At 44.3% G+C, this 20,559-nt stretch overlaps 1 protein-coding gene across 4 annotated transcripts; it reads left to right on the top strand.

The window, feature by feature from the left end:
* The first annotated feature begins 2,793 nt into the window (after positions 1–2,793).
* Positions 2,794–18,860, top strand: LOC106589948 (uncharacterized). 4 transcript variants are annotated; one of them, XM_045710065.1, is made up of 5 exons: positions 2,797–3,286; positions 3,356–4,568; positions 9,816–9,904; positions 10,291–10,456; positions 18,570–18,860. In XM_045710065.1, exons 1-5 carry the CDS (start codon positions 3,080–3,082, stop codon positions 18,686–18,688), a joined length of 1,794 nt encoding a protein of 597 aa, XP_045566021.1. In that variant the 5' UTR covers positions 2,797–3,079; the 3' UTR covers positions 18,689–18,860. The 4 variants fall into 4 exon arrangements, 3 of the variants coding, with proteins under 3 accessions (XP_045566021.1, XP_014035880.2, XP_014035879.2); XM_014180405.2 differs by having other exon boundaries at positions 2,798–4,568; positions 9,816–9,892; XM_014180404.2 differs by having other exon boundaries at positions 2,799–4,568.
* The last annotated feature ends 1,699 nt before the right edge of the window (positions 18,861–20,559 follow it).

The following is a 20,559-nucleotide window of genomic DNA, read 5'->3' on the forward strand; positions in this document are numbered from 1 at the left end:
TCAAAGACATTTATTATCTCTACTGAGACTATCTTGGTTAAATAACTTTTTTTTTTTTAAATGTCCTAAAAAATGATTAACAGAGCCAGTCTCCTCTCACTGTTGTTCTGTGATCTGGTTCTATTCACACGGAGGGACAAAATATGGAGCACTCTACGATATGACAACTAGTAAATTAGTCGTTTTTGGAACAGTGCTGCCTTTTGTCCACTAGGGTGTACTCTCTGACAAGTTTATCTAAAGACCACTACCAGACTTTTAAAAATAAATTTAACTAAGTCAGTTTTAAGAACAAATTATTATTTACAATGACGGTCTACCCGGGCGACGCAGGGCCAATCGTTAGCCACCCTATGGGACTCCCAATTACGGCGGGATGTGATTCAGCCTGGATTTGAACGAGGGACTGTTAGTGACACCTCTTGCATTGTGATGCAGTGCCATCATCCGCTGCGTGACTCAGGAGCCCGTCTTCCTGGAAGACAGGATGATTAGCATTATCCAAGCTGCACATCATCACTAAATCATTTTTTATTCAATCTGACGTTTTAATTCCTCTGATGGTAACAGAAGTACAATGGCATTAGTTTACACCAGCAACAAACACACATTAAAATGTAACATAGTCCGTCCAAGAGTAAATTATGCTGTACGACATAATTGAAATATCTTATTTGACTTATCCGACTATTTACCAGTGTTGTGACAATAAAGATATAATTGAGGCTTTTGTTAAATATGGTGAGGATATTAATACAAGCAAACCACACAACCAGAAGTCCAAATATGGATTGAGGCACATTAAAGGCCCAGTGCAGTCAAAATTCATTTTTTTCCTGTGTTTTAGATCATATTGTACAACAGCTGATGAAACTAACACTGTAAAAGTGTGAAAACATTTGATCAGTGTTATTTCCTGATAGCTGCTGGTTGAAAAAAATACAGTCTACATAGGACTTTCATGGCGACATCAACATGCGGTAAATTGGTAAATAGACCAATAAGAAAGAGAGTTCCAAACCTCTCTCGGGCCAATAACAGCTAGTTTTCAGTTATCCCTTCCCCTCTCAGACCCAGACCACTCTCAGACCCCTCCCAGACCCCTCCCAGACCCCTCCCAGACCACTCCCAGACCCCTCCCAGACCCCTCCCAGACAGTCCCAGCTAAGATCTTGTTTGAGAAGTCGTTTTTTTGTCTCTACGTTAACCAATTTGAATAGAAATCAAATACAATAATGTACTTAATTGTTACCCAGAATTGATTTGAAAGATTTTTTTTATTTTATTTGAAAGTTTATCCTTTTAATATATAAAGTAGATCACCTTCCTTGGCTCCCACCGTAGTCTTTCTTCCAGAACTGACCTGTCCACGTCACCACACTTATCATTACCTGCAACACAACACAACACAAAACACACACACACACACACACACACAACCAGACTTTACCCTCCCATATCATATTTTTCTCCACAGGAGCAGCATCTTGTTATACTGTTGCCAAAGGTCTGCTATCTGACGTTCTGTCACCAAGGAAGCACCGAGCTGCTTCTCGATTCTAGGAATACAAAAGAATACAAATCATATGTTAAATAATACATATGGGAATAGAAAGTACATACAGAATAAAACACATATTTGCACAATGCCTGAAACCAAATGCAGCAAAGGACTATGTCTTAAACATAGAAATACACTGAGTTTAGCAAACATTAAAACACACCTTCCTGATACCGAGTTGCCGTCAGAACAGTCCCAATTCGTCGTGTCGAAAGCGTTCCACAGGGATGCTGGCCCATGTTGACTCCAATGCATTCCCACAGTTGTGTCAAGTTGGCTGGATGTCCTTTGGGTGGTGGACCATTCTAGATACACACAGGAAACTGTTCATAAGCGTGAAAAACCCAGCAGCGTTGCAGTTCTTGACACGAACCGGTGCGCCTGGCACCTACTGCCATACCCCGTTCAACAACACTTAAATATGTTGTCTTGCCCATTCACCCTCTGAACGGAACACATACACAATCCATGTCTCAATTGCCTCAAGGCTTAACAATCCTTCTTTAACCTGTCTCCTCCCCTTCATCTACACTGATTGAAGTGGATTTAACAAGTGACATTAATAAGGGATCATAGCTTTCACCTGGATTCAGTCTGTGTCAGTCTGTGTCATGGAAAGAGCAGGTGTTACTAATGTTTTGTACACTCAGTGTATAATCTAGTCATTCTATCTCTATGTTCTCAAAGACGTTATGATTAGCTGCTCAGCTGATCTGAGATCACCTTATAACAAATGTGATCTTAGCACTGATGAAGCTAAACATGTGATCTTAATTAGTTTCCTCTGATGAAGTTTAAGTGATGGGATTAGTGATTAGATGAATTAAATATTTTTTAGGAGATGGAGTGAGCACTTGGTGAGAGGAGAGGGGTTACCAGCAGAGGAGAAGAGATTATGTTACAGAGACAAGAGCTATGGTGAGCATGAACGTTCTCTCTCAACTGGGAAATAACACGATTAGCAACAACAACAACAAAAAAGGTGATATTCACATCCCAAACTTGCTGGGCAAAAATATACTGTAGATAAAGAATAGAAAGACCTGGAAAAACCATGGTATCTAGGCTATGCAGTCATGCAGGACAGCCCACTATTCCAGCCCACTATAGTCTGTCCTGGCAGGCCTTTCCTTATCAACAGACCTTTGAACCCGGTGTCGATACTCCGTGCCTCGCTGTCTCCCTGGCATAGTCAGCAGCCAAAGTCCCAAAGTCCTCTCTGTGTCTTACACAGCCTCAGTCAGTACTCTGAGTCTATTCAGTGCCTCTCGTTCTCACACCTTGCCAACAACGGGCAACCTGGTCCTCTCCTGTCCAGCTGTCCCAGATCTCCAGTGGAGTGTGGACGTCGTTCTCTGCCTACCAACATCCCCCCCCCCCCTTCTGCTTCTGACTCCGTCTGCCTGGCCTGGAACCAAATGTGGATGTCTTCCTCTTAGACCTACCCGTCTATACCACGTCTAGACCCCCCCCCCTCCCCCCCCGTGCTGTGACTTTCTCTCTGTCTATCTCGCCACCATGCTGCCTCGCACCTCAGCCTTCCTCCTGCTCTCTCTCTGCCTCTCCTGGGGGATGTCTGCTTCTCTGGTCAAGAACATCACTCCTGAAGAGGAAGTCCCAGAAGCAGAAACCATGTTGAAGGATGACACCATTGCTGCTGCTGCTGCTGCTGATACCGAGGTCTTTGCTGCTGCTGTAGATATCCGGACGGAGGGCGATACCGTGGTGGCAGATAGCCTGGTTGTTGACGATACGCCTGCTGCTGTAGATATCCGGGTGGAGGGCGATACCGTGGTGGCAGATAGCCTGGTTGTTGACGATACGCCTGCTGCTGTAGATATCCGGGTGGAGGGTGATTCCGTAGTGGCAGATAGCCTGGTTGTTGACGATACGCCTGCTGCTGTAGATATCCGGGTGGAGGGTGATTCCGTAGTGGCAGATAGCCTGGTTGTTGACGATACGCCTGCTGCTGTAGATATCCGGGTGGAGGGCGATACCGTGGTGGCAGATAGCCTGGTTGTTGACGATACGCCTGCTGCTGTAGATATCCGGGTGGAGGGCGATACCGTGGTGGCAGATAGCCTGGTTGTTGACGATACGCCTGCTGCTGTAGATATCCGGGTGGAGGGCGATACCGTGGTGGCAGATAGCCTGGTTGTTGACGATACGCCTGCTGCTGTAGATATCCGGGTGGAGGGTGATACCGTGGTGGCAGATAGCCTGGTTGTTGACGATACGCCTGCTGCTGTAGATATCCGGGTGGAGGGTGATACCGTGGTGGTAGATAGCCTGGTTGTTGACGATACGCCTGCTGCTGTAGATATCTGGGTGGAGGGCGATACCGTGGTGGCAGATAGCCTGGTTGTTGACGATACGCCTGCTGCTGTAGATATCCGGGTGGAGGGCGATACCGTGGTGGCAGATAGCCTGGTTGTTGACGATACGCCTGCAGTGGAGGAACCTGTAGAAGACACCCCAGTGGCCGACAAGCCTGTTGCCGATTCCGTTGTAGCTGGGGCATTTGTAGCCAAGGAACCAGTTGCGGACTCCCCTGTTGCTGATGCTCCGCTAGTAGACGCCCCTGTCATGGCAGATGAAGTCCCAGACACAGAGGCCCTCATGGCGGACATGCCACTGGTGGAAGACACGACTTACATGGATCTGGAGGCCCTGATAACAGAAGCCGTGATTAAAGAGTTGTCTGCCCAGGTGGAGGAGGAAGACCTCGCTAAAGAGACCGAGATTCAGGACGCCATCTTGAAAGATTTGGCTGACCAGGAGGCCCTTGAAAAAGCGATTGAGCCCATTGAAGAGGAGGCAGAAGCAGAAGCTCCAGCGGAGGATCCAGCCAGCCCTGTGCTACTTGGCGTCGAAGCCCAGGAAGAGGACTCTGACTGGGGCTTGGTTTCCATCAGAGAGCGCCTCCAGGCAGCCAATGGATACTTTAACTCCCTGGTGGAATTTATGGGGGGACGTAATGGATTGTGTCAGTACAAATGCAAATACGGTAAGGATGAGACAGGGGTTGAGTGTGTCTATCATTACAGTAACATCTCAGTATGAATCCATGGTGTTGCCATGTCAAGCCTGGCTATAGACACCTAGGGCTCGATTCAATCCGTATTTGCAGAAGATCAGGGCAATAGCGCATTCTAAATTTAAAGGTAATTTCCGATTGAGCCGAGATATCCAGCCTTTACCGTAAATGCAGTCTCCGCGAAAGCGACAACATTATACTGAAATGCAGGTATAGCACTGAACTTTCACGATGCGGATTGAATCGAGCTCTGAATGTAACAGAACCTAGATACAGAGTGTTATCCTGAATGGAACAGAACCTAGATACTGAGTGTTATCCTGGATGTAACAGAACCTAGATACTGAGTGTTATCCTGGATGTAACAGAACCTAGATACTGAGTGTTATCCTGGATGTAACAGAACCTAGATACTGAGTGTTATCCTGGATGGAACAGAACCTAGATACTGAGTGTTATCCTGGATGTAACAGAACCTAGATACTGAGTGTTATAAGGAACGTAACAGAACCTAGATACTGAGTGTTATCCTGGATGTAACAGAACCTAGATACTGAGTGTTATCCTGGATGGAACAGAACCTAGATACTGAGTGTTATCCTGGATGGAACAGAACCTAGATACTGAGTGTTATCCTGGATGGAACAGAACCTAGATACTGAGTGTTATCCTGGATGTAACAGAACCTAGATACTGAGTGTTATCCTGGATGGAACAGAACCTAGATACTGAGTGTTATCCTGGATGTAACAGAACCTAGATACTGAGTGTTATCCTGGATGGAACAGAACCTAGATACTGAGTGTTATACTGAGTGTTATCCTGGATGAAACAGAACCTAGATACTGAGTGTTATCCTGGATGGAACAGAACCTAGATACTGAGTGTTATCCTGGATGGAACAGAACCTAGATACTGAGTGTTATCCTGGATGGAACAGAACCTAGATACTGAGTGTTATCCTGGATGTAACAGAACCTAGATACTGAGTGTTATCCTGGATGGAACAGAACCTAGATACAGAGTGTTATCCTGAATGGAACAGAACCTAGATACTGAGTGTTATCCTGGATGGAACAGAACCTAGATACTGAGTGTTATCCTGGATGTAACAGAACCTAGATACTGAGTGTTGTCCTGGATGGAACAGAACCTAGATACTGAGTGTTATCCTGGATGTAACAGAACCTAGATACTGAGTGTTATCCTGGATGGAACAGAACCTAGATACTGAGTGTTATACTGAGTGTTATCCTGGATGAAACAGAACCTAGATACTGAGTGTTATCCTGGATGGAACAGAACCTAGATACTGAGTGTTATCCTTGTAGAGAGGCCAACTTGATTTGTTGAAGAACAGATCACACTGTACCCATTTAGGATCTTACACAAACACCATCGGTTTGGTTTAGCCCAGGGCTCTCCAACCCTGTTCCTGGAGAGATACCGTCCTGTAGGTTTTAACTCCAACCCTGTTCCTGGAGAGATACCCTCCTATAGGTTTTAACTCCAACCCTGTTCCTGGAGAGATACCGTCCTGTAGGTTTTAACTCCAACCCTGTTCCTGGAGAGATACCGTCCTGTAGATTTTAACTCCAACCCTGTTCCTGGAGAGATACCCTCCTGTAGGTTTTAACTCCAACCCTGTTCCTGGAGAGATACCGTCCTGTAGGTTTTAACTCCAACCCTGTTCCCGGGGAGATACCGTCCTGTAGGTTTTAACTCCAACGCTAATCTAGCACACCTGATTCTAATAATTAGCTGGTTGATAAACTGAACCTGGTTAATTACAACTGAGGTAAGTGTTAACATAACATTATATAGTCTCAGTGATATAGATTAACCTGAGATACAGTACAAATAGATCATAGTTATTACAGTATGGCTTACAGGGTACATTCCAATATCCACACTAGCATACCGTAGTGAAGACATATCCACACTAGCATACCACAGTGAAGACATATTCACACTAGCATACCAGAGTGAAGGTATATACACACTAGCATACCACAGTGAAGGTATATCCACACTAGCATACCACAGTGAAGACATATCCACACTAGCATACCACAGTGAAGACATATCCACACTAGCATACCACAGTGAAGGTATATCCACACTAGCATACTACAGTGAAGTTATACCCACGCTAGCATACCACAGTGAAGGTATATCCACACTAGCATACCACAGTGAAGATATATCCACACTAGCATACCACCGTGAAGGCATATCCACACTAGCATACCACAGTGAAGGTATATCCACACTAGCATACCACAGTGAATGTATATCCACACTAGCATACCACAGTGAAGATATATCCACACTAGCATACCACAGTGAAGGTATATCCACACTAGCATACCACAGTGAAGGTATATCCACACTAGCATACCACAGTGAAGGTATATCCACACTAGCATACCACAGTGAATGTATATCCACACTAGCATACCACAGTGAATGTATATCCACACTAGCATACCACAGTGAAGATATATCCACACTAGCATACCACAGTGAATGTATATCCACACTAGCATTCCACAGTAAAGGTATATCCACACTAGCATACCACAGTGAAGGTATATCCACACTAGCATACCACAGTGAAGATATATCCACACTAGCATACCACAGTGAATGTATATCCACACTAGCATACCACAGTGAAGATATATCCACACTAGCATACCACAGTGAAGGTATATCCACACTAGCATACCACAGTGAAGGTATATCCACACTAGCATACCACAGTGAAGATATATCCACACTAGCATACCACAGTGAATGTATATCCACACTAGCATACCACAGTGAATGTATATCCACACTAGCATACCACAGTGAAGATATATCCACACTAGCATACCACAGTGAATGTATATCCACACTAGCATTCCACAGTAAAGGTATATCCACACTAGCATACCACAGTGAAGGTATATCCACACTAGCATACCGTAGTGAAGACATATCCACACTAGCATACCACAGTAAAGGTATATCCACACTAGCATTCCACAGTGAAGGTATATCCACACTAGCATACCACAGTGAAGGTAGATCCACACTAGCATACCACAGTGAAGACATATCCACACTAGCATACCACAGTAAAGGTATATCCACACTAGCATTCCACAGTGAAGGTATATCCACACTAGCATACCACAGTGAAGGTATATCCACACTAGCATACCACAGTGAATGTATCCCAACACATTACTTCATTCTAAGTATGTGCTAGTATATAATGACACCACGACCACGCTACATTCCAGTATCCACACTAGCCCAGTGTATTGCTCCATACTTAGTACAGTAGTATCATATGATTGCATGGACACTGGAACAGCAAAAACTAATGGATCTATACAGGAGCCACTCCGAGTTCCCTGTCATGTTTTATATATAGGTGAGTTCCCTGTCATGTTTTATATAGGTGAGTTCCCTGTCATGTTTTATATATAGGTGAGTTCCCTGTCATGTTTTATATATAGGTGAGTTCCCTGTCATGTTTTATATATAGGTGAGTTCCCTGTCATGTTTTATATATAGGTGAGTTCCCTGTCATGTTTTATATATAGGTGAGTTCCCTGTCATGTTTTATATATAGGTGAGTTCCCTGTCATGTTTTATATATAGGTGAGTCCCCTGTCATGTTTTATATATAGGTGAGTTCCCTGTCATGTTTTATATATAGGTGAGTTCCCTGTCATGTTTTATATATAGGTGAGTTCCCTGTCATGTTTTATATATAGGTGAGTTCCCTGTCATGTTTTATATATAGGTGAGTTCCCTGTCATGTTTTATATATAGGTGAGTTCCCTGTCATGTTTTATATATAGGTGAGTTCCCTGTCATGTTTTATATATAGGTGAGTTCCCTGTCATGTTTTATATATAGGTGAGTTCCCTGTCATGTTTTATATATAGGTGAGTTCCCTGTCCTGTTTTATATATAGGTGAGTTCCCTGTCATGTTTTATATATAGGTGAGTTCCCTGTCATGTTTTATATATAGGTGAGTTCCCTGTCATGTTTTATATATAGGTGAGTTCCCTGTCATGTTTTATATATAGGTGAGATCCCTGTCATGTTTTATATATAGGTGAGTTCCCTGTCATGTTTTATATATAGGTGAGTTCCCTGTCATGATTTACATATAGGTGAGTTCCCTGTCATGTTTTATATATAGGTGAGTTCCCTGTCATGTTTTATATATAGGTGAGTTCCCTGTCATGTTTTATATATAGGTGAGTTCCCTGTCATGTTTTATATATAGGTGAGTTCCCTGTCATGTTTTATATATAGGTGAGTTCCCTGTCATGTTTTATATATAGGTGAGTTCCCTGTCATGTTTTATATATAGGTGAGTTCCCTGTCATGTTTTATATATAGGTGAGTTCCCTGTCATGTTTTATATATAGGTGAGTTCCCTGTCATGTTTTATATATAGGTGAGTTCCCTGTCATGTTTTATATATAGGTGAGTTCCCTGTCATGTTTTATATATAGGTGAGTTCCCTGTCATGTTTTATATATAGGTGAGTTCCCTGTCATGTTTTATATATAGGTGAGTTCCCTGTCATGTTTTATATATAGGTGAGTTCCCTGTCATGTTTTATATATAGGTGAGTTCCCTGTCATGTTTTATATATAGGTGAGTTCCCTGTCATGTTTTATATATAGGTGAGTTCCCTGTCATGTTTTATATATAGGTGAGTTCCCTGTCATGTTTTATATATAGGTGAGTTCCCTGTCATGTTTTATATATAGGTGAGTTCCCTGTCATGTTTTATATATAGGTGAGTTCCCTGTCATGTTTTATATATAGGTGAGTTCCCTGTCATGTTCTTTATGTAGGTAGAAAGGTCCTATACACTCTTAGAAAAAAGGGTTATTTGGCTGTCCAAATAGGAGAACCCTTTTGAGTTCCATGTGCAATAGAACCCTCTGTGGAAGGGTTCTGCATGGAACCCGCAGGGGTTCTACCTGGAACCATAAAGGGTTCTTCAAAGGGCAGAAAAACCATGTTAGGTTCTAGATATCATCTTTTTTCAGTTTCGGTTGTTGTCAATAAACTTCACAATAGGGTGTTGAATGTTCAATTTGTGCTGATTGATAACAAGCTATTGATCAATAGGTGGAGATACATAATTAACTGTAAATGGGTCTGAATTAGAGTTGTTCACCTTTCCTTCTCAGGTAAGACACCTGTGCATCGCATTGGTTATGTGACCCCAGAGCCCAATGGTTGCAGCTCTGACCTCCTAGGATTCCAGGTACCAGATAGTGTATGTTTTAACTATCACTAACTGTAGACAGCATATGATACTGTACTAATACCCGATACCTAAACTGCAGACTGTTTTTCTCATACAATACTTATAGTGCCCTTATATAGACCCCTCTGTGGGAAGGGTTCTACATGGAACCCAAACGGGTTCTACCTGGAACCAAAAATGTTCCATCTGGAACCAAAAGGGTTCTACCTGGAACCAAAATGGTTCTACCTGGAACCAAATTGTGGTTTTTCAAAGGGTTCTCCTATTGGAACAGCTGAAGTCTTTAAGGTTCTATAAAGCACCTGTTTTGTTGTTGTAAGAGTGTATATAAATCCTAATGTTATATTATCCTATAACCTATATATCTTTGTGTATTATTATTATTATCCCAACAGTTTGACATGGGCATCCCAGCCATGACTCAGTGCTGTAACCAGCTGGACAGTTGCTATGACACCTGTGGCTCCAACAAAAACCTCTGTGATTCCAAGTACCGCTCGTGTCTCCACGCTATTTGCTCTGACCTGAAGAAGAGCCTGGGGCTTGTGTCAAAGGTCAAAGGTGAGATAGCTACTGAATTATACTCTGTAACACTTTAACGTAGGTGCAGCGCTTAATTTGAGCCGGATCTTACCACAGCTTCTCAACAAACAACAAAAAAAGCCTAGCTGTGGATTGTGTGTAGCCCAATAACATTTTACATTTTAGCAGACGCTCTTATCCAGAGCGACTTACAGTAATGAATGCATACATTTCATACATTTTTGTACTGTACTGGTCCCCCGTGGGAATCGAACCCACAACCCTGGCGTTGCAAACACCATGCTCTACCAACTGAGCCACACGGGACTTACAAGGCAACAACAAGGCAATAACAAGGCATAGTCTGCGGTCGGGAACGTGCGGCAAATCTGTCAATGAACAGTATGAAGACAAAACAGGCTTTTCGCAATATTTCAAATACAATCGCGGGAAAACACAGGTTGAAAACCAAATGGCTTCTGGTGAAAAGAGAAGAGAAGTCTAATCTGTCTGCTATAGGCTAACAAAATATTTCATCAACTTCCTCAAATATTGTTTTACAAAGTAAAGCCTGTTTGACAAAGTAAAACAAGAGTGAGATATAGGAGTTTGGCACGAACTCACCGGCGATTAAGCTGCGGATAATTATTTTTAGGACTATAATTTCCTCCTCATATACCATAGCTTACGATATGTGTCTCCACACACCTGGACTAGACAAGGTGGTTTTTATGGATCTCAGATTCTCAGTTTGTCATAGTAGCCTGTCATTTTGATCATTTGTGCTGTATTTTTTTTATTTTATTCTACCAAAGCCTCCAGTCATGCAAAATTATGTAGAATTGCATGAAATGCGTTTATAAAAATGCCACATTTTTCCCGGACCCTAGGCTAATAAAATGTTCCCCATGTGTAAGTGCCTCTACTCTACTTCTCTATGCCACTCCGCAAATGCGATGATAATGCATGCAATTATTATTATAAAGGGGATTTGTATTTTTCATGCGTTCTGGTACCTCAGAGCTCCCCAGGTCACCACCCTCTCGCGCTCACTTTTTGTTCTGGCAAATTAAGCACTGCACAGGTGTTATGCTTTTTTGACTTGTTATAAGCATGTATGAACCTTTATAATGTCTTGTAATGAAGCATAAAACATATTGTAAGGTGAGACCACAGGAGTAGGCTCAGACTCCACTCTTCCCTTTACTGTCCTCTTTGTAGCTAACTAGGACAGTATAACATAATTTCACTGAGACACCCTGGTCGATGTTGAATTCAGTTAATACAGAAAGTACACTGACATTTAATTGGAATGTATGTTTACTTCCTAAAGTGACCCTGTCCAACCATATTTCAATGTCAACCTGTAATTCTGAGACAAGTCATGTGTATTTTAATATTTCTTAAATACATACAGTACCAGTCAAACGTTTGGACACACTACTCACACCTACTCATTCAAAGATTTTTCTTTAATTTTACTATTTTCTACATTGTAGAATAATAGTGAAGATATCAAAACTATGAAATAACACAAATGGAATCATGTATTAACCTGTAACGGGCGTCGTATAGATGGGACCAAGGCGCAGTGTGTTGAGTGCTCATGATTATATTTAATGAAAACGAAACACTTTGACGAAGAAACAAAACGACAGCCAACAGTTCTGTCAGGTGACATACATGAAACAGAAAACAACCCACACAAACCCAGTGGGAAAAGGCTGCCAAAGTATGGCTCCCAATCAGAGACAACGATAGACAACTGCCTCTGATTGGAAACCATACATGGCCAAAACATAGAAACACAACACATAGAATGCCCACCCCATATCCCACCCTGACCTAACTAAACAGAGAAAAAAAGCAGCTCTCTTAGGTCAGGGCGTGACATAACCAAAAAATATATTTTAGATTCTTCAAAGTAGCCACCCTTTGCCTTGATGACAGCTCTGTATCTCTGTCTCTCTTTCTGCTGGCCTGTGAGCCGTTGGGATTTCCCCCAACATTGCTGTTGACACATATTCCACGGTAGTTATTGGGGTCAAATTCCACTTTTGTGGATTGGGTTTATCATTCAGAGCTGAGGATGATGTTAAAGAGTTTTAGTATAGCCAATTGGAATTTGTCGTCTGTATATTGGATCATTTCATGTAGGATACCATCAACACCACAGGCCTTTTTGGGTTGGAGGGTTTGTATTTTGTCCTGTAGTTCATTCAATGTAATTGGAGAATCCAGTGGGTTGTGGTAGTCTTTAAAAAAACTTCTTAAGGATCGGTGTCCTGCTAGCGGGACGACTTCCGGTGAAACTGGAGGGCGTGCAATTCAAATAAATAATCATAAACATTATGGATTTTAAACATTTAGGTTCATATAAGTGTCTTATATCGGCTGAAAGCTTAAATTCTTGTTAATTTAACTGCACTGTCTGATTTACCGTAGCTATTACAGCAAAAACATGCCATGCGATTGTTTGAGGAGGTGCCCCACATCAAAATGTTTTTCCACCGGCACATACATTCATATATAATGATTAAATATTCACTTACTTTTTAAAAATGTTCCTCTGATTTTTCATCCAAAGGGTTCCAGCTATAACATGTAGTGTCATTTTGTTAGATAAAATCCTTCTTAATATCCCAAAAAAGTCTGTTTTGTTGGCGCCATCGATTTGAGTAATCCACTCGTTCAACTTGCAGAGAAAGGAATCCAAAAATCTACCCCTAAACTTTGTTTCAACAAGTCAAAATACGTTTCTATTTACTCCTCAGATACCCTAAAATGTAATCAAACTATAATATTTCTATCAGAAAGAAGTATGTTCAATAGGAAACCAATTTTAGCAGGTACGTAATGTCTTCATGGAGCGCGCACACACGAATTTCCAAGACTGTGTCCTTCTACTAAAACTGATATTTGTTATTCGTTTTTGAAGTTACAAGCCTGAAACATAGACTGCTGACACCCTGTGGAAGCCATAGGAATTACATCCAGGGAGCTAATTTTCAATATGACCTATCTCTTGCATTTCTAAGAGGATGGTCTCTCAAAAAATTATTCTGGTTGGTTTTTCTTTGGATTTTCTCCTACCCTATATATTGTGTTATATTCTCCTACATTATTTTAACATTTCCTTTCCACAAACTTCAAAGTGTTTTCTTTCCAATGGTACCAATTATATGCATATCCTGGCTTCAGGGCCTGAGCTACAGGCAGTTTACTTTGGGCACATCATTCAAATCAAATCAAATCAAATTTATTTTTATATAGCCCTTCGTACATCAGCTGATATTCTCAAAGTGCTGTACAGAAACCCAGCCTAAAACCCCAAACAGCAAGCAAAGCATGTGAAAGAAGCACGGTGGCTAGGAAAAACTCCCTAGGAAAAACTCCCTAGAAAGGCCAAAAACCTAGGAAGAAACCTAGAGAGGAACCAGGCTATGAGGGGTGGCCAGTCCTCTTCTGGCTGTGCAGGGTGGATATTAAAACAGAACATGGTCAAAATGTTAAAATGTTAAAATGTTCATAAATGACCAGCATGGTCAAATAATAATAATCATAGTAGTTGTCGAGGGTGCAACAAGCACGTCCGGTGAACAGGTCAGGGTTCCATAGCCGCAGGCAGAACAGTTGAAACTGGAGCAGCAGCACGGCCAGGTGGACTGGGTACAGCAAGGAGTCATCATACCAGGTAGTCCTGAGGCATGGTCCTAGGGCTCAGGTCCTCCGAGAGAAAGACAGAAAGAGAGAAAGAGAGAATTAGAGAGAGCATATTTAAATACACACAGGACACCGGATAAGACAAGAGAAATACTCCAGATGTAACAGACTGACCCTAGCCCCCCGACACATAAACTACTGCAGCATAAATACTGGAGGCTGAGACAGGAGGGATCAGAAGACACTGTGGCCCCATCCGATGATACCCCGGACAGGGCCAAACAGGCAGGATATAACCCCACCCACTTTGCCAAAGCACAGCCCCCACACCACTAGAGGGATGTCTCCAACCACCAACTTACCGTCCTAAGACAAGGCCGAGTATAGCCCACAACGATCTCCGCCATGGCACAACCCAAGGGGGGGCGCCAACCCAGACAGGAAGACCACGTCAGTGACTCAACCCACTCAAGTGACGCACCCCTCCCATGGACGGCATGGAAGAACACCAGTAGGCCAGTGACTCAGCCTCTGTAAAAGGGTTAGAGGCAGAGAATCCCAGTGGAAAGAGGGGAACCGGCAAGGCAGAGACAGCAAGGGCGGTTCGTTGCTCCAGCCTTTCCGTTCACCTTCACACTCCTGGGCCAGACTATACTTAATCATAGGACCTACTGAAGAGATAAGTCTTCAGTAAAGACTTAAAGGTTGAGACTGAGTCTGCGTCTCTCACATTGGTAGGCAGACCATTCCATAAAAATGGAGCTCTATAGGAGAAAGCCCTACCTCCAGCCGTTTGCTTAGAAATTCTAGGGACAATTAGGAGGCCTGCGTCTTGTGACCGTAGCGTACCTGTAGGTATGTACGGCAGGACCAAATCGGAAAGATAGGTAGGAGCAAGCCCATGTAATGCTTTGTAGGTTAGCAGTAAAACCTTGAAATCAGCCCTTGCCTTAACAGGAAGCCAGTGTAGGGAGGCTAACACTGGAGTAATATGATCAAATTTTTTGGTTCTAGTCAGGATTCTAGCAGCCGTATTTAGCACTAACTGAAGTTTATTTAGTGCTTTATCCGGGTAGCCGGAAAGTAGAGCATTGCAGTAGTCCAGCCTAGAAGTAACAAAAGCATGGATTAATTTTTCTGCGTCATTTTTGGACAGAAAATTTCTGATTTTTGCAATGTTACGTAGATGGAAAAAAGCTGTCCTTGAAACAGTCTTGATATGTTCTTCAAAAGAGAGATCAGGGTCCAGAGTAACGCCGAGGTCCTTCACAGTTTTATTTGAGACGACTGTACAACCATCCAGATTAATTGTCAGATTCAACAGAAGATCTCTTTGTTTCTTGGGACCTAGAACAAGCATCTCTGTTTTGTCCGAGTTTAAAAGTAGAAAGTTTGCAGCCATCCACTTCTTTATGTCTGAAACACAGGCTTCTAGCGAGGGCAATTTTGGGGCTTCACCATGTTTCATTGAAATGTACAGCTGTGTGTCGTCTGCATAGCAGTGAAATTTAACATTATGTTTTCGAATGACATTCAGACAGGAAGTGGAGAAAAAAGGGGCCTATCCCTTAATAGTTGATTCTAAGATTTATTTTTGATGATGTATATGCTTTTACTGTTTTTCGTTGTTATAGAGCCAAATAGATTGGAGAAGTGGTTTATCCATACATCTCCATTTTGGATAGATAATTCTTCATGTTGTTGTTAGTTTAGCGTTTTACAATTTTCCCAGAAGTGGTTAGATTCTATGGATTCTTCAATTACATTGAGCTGATTTCTGACGTGCTGTTCCTTCTTTTTCCGTAGTGTATTTCTGTATTGTTTTAGTGATTCACCATAGTGAAGGCGTAGACTCAGGTTTTCTGGGTCTCTATGTTTTTGGTTGGACAGGTTTCTCAATTTCTTTCTTTAGGTTTTTGTATTCTTCATCAAACCATTTATCATTGTTGTTCATTTTTTTCGGTCGTCTGCTTGACATTTTTAGATTTGAAAGGGAAGCTGAAAGGTCAAATATACTGTTAGGCTTTCTACTGCCAAGTTACTAAGGATTTGATGCCTCATGAATGAGTATTGCTCTGTTCAAGTAGACTGTGATTTTGCTGTGATCTGATAGGGGTGTCAGTGGGCTGACTGTGAACGCTCTAAGAGACTCTGGGTTGAGGTCAGTGATAAAGTAGTCTACAGTACTACTGCCAAGAGATGAGCTATAGGTGTACCTACCATAGGAGTCTCCTCGAAGTCCACCATTGACTATGTACAGACCCAGCATGCAACAGAGCTGCAGGAGTTGTGACCCGTTTTTGTTGGTTATGTTGTCATAGTTGTGCCTAGGGTGGCATATGGGGGAGGGAATGCTGTCACCTCCAGGCAGGTGTTTGTCCTTCTGTGTGCTGAGGGTTGTTAGGTTCTTGTCCAGTTCTGGCATGTAGGTCGCCACAGACTAGTAAATGTCCCTGGGCCTGGAAATGATTGATTTCCCCCTCTAGGATGGAGAAGCTGTCATCGTTAAAGTATGGGGATTCTGGGGGATATAGACATAGGTGGCCATTTTTCTCTGTTGAGATTATTTCCTTACTAATTTCTAGTCAGGGTAAAGGCTGCTCAAGTCCAGGGTGGAGTGGTGGGCCAGGTAGACATTATGTTTTGAGGCACAGTCCCGGGAAGTGCTTGTATTCACCCACTGTAATGGTGGCAGGGTGAAAGTATTTTTGTGGTAGCAGGGTGGAGATGGGAAAGTGGAAGAAGCTGTTTCAATCACTCCCTTGAGTGCTGTGGACACACTTTCCTGCTGGGCCCTCAGGCCATGTGTTCCTCTCTCTCTCCTCCTCCACTGCTGTTAGCTGTCCCATGTGTTCCTCTCTCTCCTCCTTCACTGCTGTTAGCTGTCCCATGTGGTCCTCCCTCTCCTCCTTCACTGCTGTTAGCTGTCCCATGTGTTCCTCTCTCTCCTCCTTCACTGCTGTTAGCTGTCCCATGTGTTCCTCTCTCTCCTCCTTCACTGCTGTTATCTGTCCCATGTGTTCCTCTCTCTCCTCCTTCACTGCTGTTAGCTGTCCCATGTGTTCCTCTCTCTCCTCCTCCACTGCTGTTAGCTGTCCCATGTGTTCCTCTCTCTCCTCCTTCACTGCTGTTAGCTGTCCCATGTGTTCCTCTCTCTCCTCCTTCACTGCTGTTAGCTGTCCCATGTGTTCCTCTCCCTCCTCCCATCAAGTGTTTTCTCTATATTCCTTGGAAGTAAGAATCCATTCAGGTACTCCAAAAGCAAGGTTTTAATGGGTAGTATCCTGTACAAGTCCTTGCGAAAATAATTCAAGTTTATCTACATTTATCCAACTATAATTCATTTTTTTTGCAGAATAACTCAGCTCTCTCTTCTCTCTCTCTCTCAACCCTAACCCTCTCTCTCTCTCTCTCAACCCTAACCCTCTCTCTCTCTCTCTCTCTCTCTCTCAACCCTAACCCTCTCTCTCTCAACCCTAACCCTCTCTCTCTCTCTCTCTCTCAACCCTAACCCTCTCTCTCTCTCTCAACCCTAACCCTCTCTCTCTCTCTCTCAACCCCTAACCCTCTCTCTCTCTCTCTCAACCCTAACCCTCTCTCTCTCTCAACCCTAACCCTCTCTCTCTCTCTCTCAACCCTAACCCTCTCTCTCTCTCTCTCAACCCTAACCCTCTCTCTCTCTCTCTCTCTCTCTCTCTCTCTCAAGCCCCTAACCCTCTCTCTCTCAACCCTAACCCTCTCTCTCTCTCTCTCAACCCTAACCCTCTCTCTCTCTCTCTCTCTCTCCCAACCCCTAACCCCCTCTCTCTCTCTCGCAACCCTAACCCTCTCTCTCTCTCTCTCAACCCTAACCCTCTCTCTCTCTCTCTCTCAACCCTAACCCTCTCTCTCTCTCTCTCTCAACCCCTAACCCTCTCTCTCTCTCTCTCAACCCTAACCCTCTCTCTCTCTCTCTCTCTCAACCCTAACCCTCTCTCTCTCTCTCTCACCCCTAACCCTCTCTCTCTCTCTCTCAACCCTAACCCTCTCTCTCTCTCTCTCTCTCTCTCTCTCCCCTAACCCTCTCTCTCTCAACCCCTAACCCTCTCTCTCTCTCTCTCAACCCTAACCCTCTCTCTCTCTCTCTCTCTCTCAACCCCTAACCCCCTCTCTCTCTCTCGCAACCCTAACCCTCTCTCTCTCTCTCTCAACCCTAACCCTCTCTCTCTCTCTCTCTCAACCCCTAACCCTCTCTCTCTCTCTCTCTCAACCCTAACCCTCTCTCTCTCTCTCTCAACCCTAACCCTCTCTCTCTCTCTCTCTCTCTCAACCCTAACCCTCTCTCTCTCAACCCTAACCCTCTCTCTCTCAACCCTAACCCTCTCTCTCTCTCTCTCTCAACCCTAACCCTCTCTCTCTCTCTCTCTCTCTCTCTCTCTCTCAACCCTAACCCTCTCTCTCTCTCTCTCTCTCAACCCTAACCCTCTGTCTCTCTCTCTCCCCCTCACAGCCTGTGAGTCTGTAGCAGATGCTCTGTACAACACAGTGTGGACGCTGGGCTGCAGATCCTTCATGAACAGCCAGAGGGAAGCATGTTACTGTGAGAGAGAGGAGAGGGACGAGCTGTAGAGGACCAGGCTGGGACACAACACTACCCAACACAACACAAGACCAACCTGGGACACTACACTACCCAGCACTAGACCAACCTGGGACACTACACTACCCAGCACTAGACCAACCTGGGACACTACACTACCCAGCACTAGACCAACCTGGGACACTACACTACCCAGCACTAGACCAACCTGGGACACTACACTACCCAGCACTAGACCAACCTGGGACACTACACTACCCAGCACTAGACCAACCTGGGACACTACACTACCCAACACAAGACCAACCTGGGACACTACACTACCCAGCACTAGACCAACCTGGGACACTACACTACCCAGCACTAGACCAACCTGGGACACTACACTACCCAGCACTAGACCAACCTGGGACACTACACTACCCAGCACTAGACCAACCTGGGACACTACACTACCCAGCACTAGACCAACCTGGGACACTACACTACCCAGCACTAGACCAACCTGGGACACTACACTACCCAGCACTAGACCAACCTGGGACACTACACTACCCAGCACTAGACCAACCTGGGACACTACACTACCCAGCACTAGACCAACCTGGGACACTACACTACCCAGCACTAGACCAACCTGGGACACTACACTACAAAACACTACCTAACACTAGACCAACCTGGGACACTACACTACCCAGCACTAGACCAACCTGGGACACTACACTACCCAGCACTAGACCAACCTGGGACACTACACTACCCAGCACTAGACCAACCTGGGACACTACACTACCCAGCACTAGACCAACCTGGGACACTACACTACCCAGCACTAGACCAACCTGGGACACTACACTACCCAGCACTAGACCAACCTGGGACACTACACTACCCAGCACTAGACCAACCTGGGACACTACACTACCCAGCACTAGACCAACCTGGGACACTACACTACCCAGCACTAGACCAACCTGGGACACTACACTACCCAGCACTAGACCAACCTGGGACACTACACTACCCAGCACTAGACCAACCTGGGACACTACACTACCCAGCACTAGACCAACCTGGGACACTACACTACCCAGCACTAGACCAACCTGGGACACTACACTACCCAGCACTAGACCAACCTGGGACACTACACTACCCAGCACTAGACCAACCTGGGACACTACACTACCCAGCACTAGACCAACCTGGGACACTACACTACCCAGCACTAGACCAACCTGGGACACTACACTACCCAGCACTAGACCAACCTGGGACACTACACTACCCAGCACTAGACCAACCTGGGACACTACACTACCCAGCACTAGACCAACCTGGGACACTACACTACCCAGCACTAGACCAACCTGGGACACTACACTACCCAGCACTAGACCAACCTGGGACACTACACTACCCAGCACTAGACCAACCTGGGACACTACACTACCCAGCACTAGACCAACCTGGGACACTACACTACCCAGCACTAGACCAACCTGGGACACTACACTACCCAGCACTAGACCAACCTGGGACACTACACTACCCAGCACTAGACCAACCTGGGACACTACACTACCCAGCACTAGACCAACCTGGGACACTACACTACACACTACCAGCACTAGACCAACCTGGGACACTACACTACCCAGCACTAGACCAACCTGGGACACTACACTACCCAGCACTAGACCAACCTGGGACACTACACTACCCAGCACTAGACCAACCTGGGAAGATAGGGACTAGCCGTAGAGGACATGCATGTACATAGGACAATATCCTCTTGCAAGAATCATCAATGGAAAGGGTGCAAGAAGCCAACAGTCACGTGCATCAAAATGAAGGGGGAAAAAAGGAGCTTCAAGTCAACATGGATTCACACTAT

Source organism: Salmo salar, chromosome ssa28, assembly GCF_905237065.1.
Source record: "Salmo salar chromosome ssa28, Ssal_v3.1, whole genome shotgun sequence".
Taxonomy (NCBI): domain Eukaryota; kingdom Metazoa; phylum Chordata; class Actinopteri; order Salmoniformes; family Salmonidae; genus Salmo; species Salmo salar.

Excerpts from the sequence above, each read along its gene's own strand:
- LOC106589948 (XM_014180404.2), top strand. The coding sequence starts at position 3,080 with ATGCTGCCTCGCACCTCAGCCTTCCTCCTGCTCTCTCTCTGCCTCTCC. Across the intron at positions 4,569-9,815 it reads TCAGTACAAATGCAAATACG|GTAAGACACCTGTGCATCGC; the intron begins GTAAGGATGAGA and ends TTTCCTTCTCAG. Across the intron at positions 9,905-10,290 it reads GATTCCAGGTACCAGATAGT|TTTGACATGGGCATCCCAGC; the intron begins GTATGTTTTAAC and ends TTATCCCAACAG.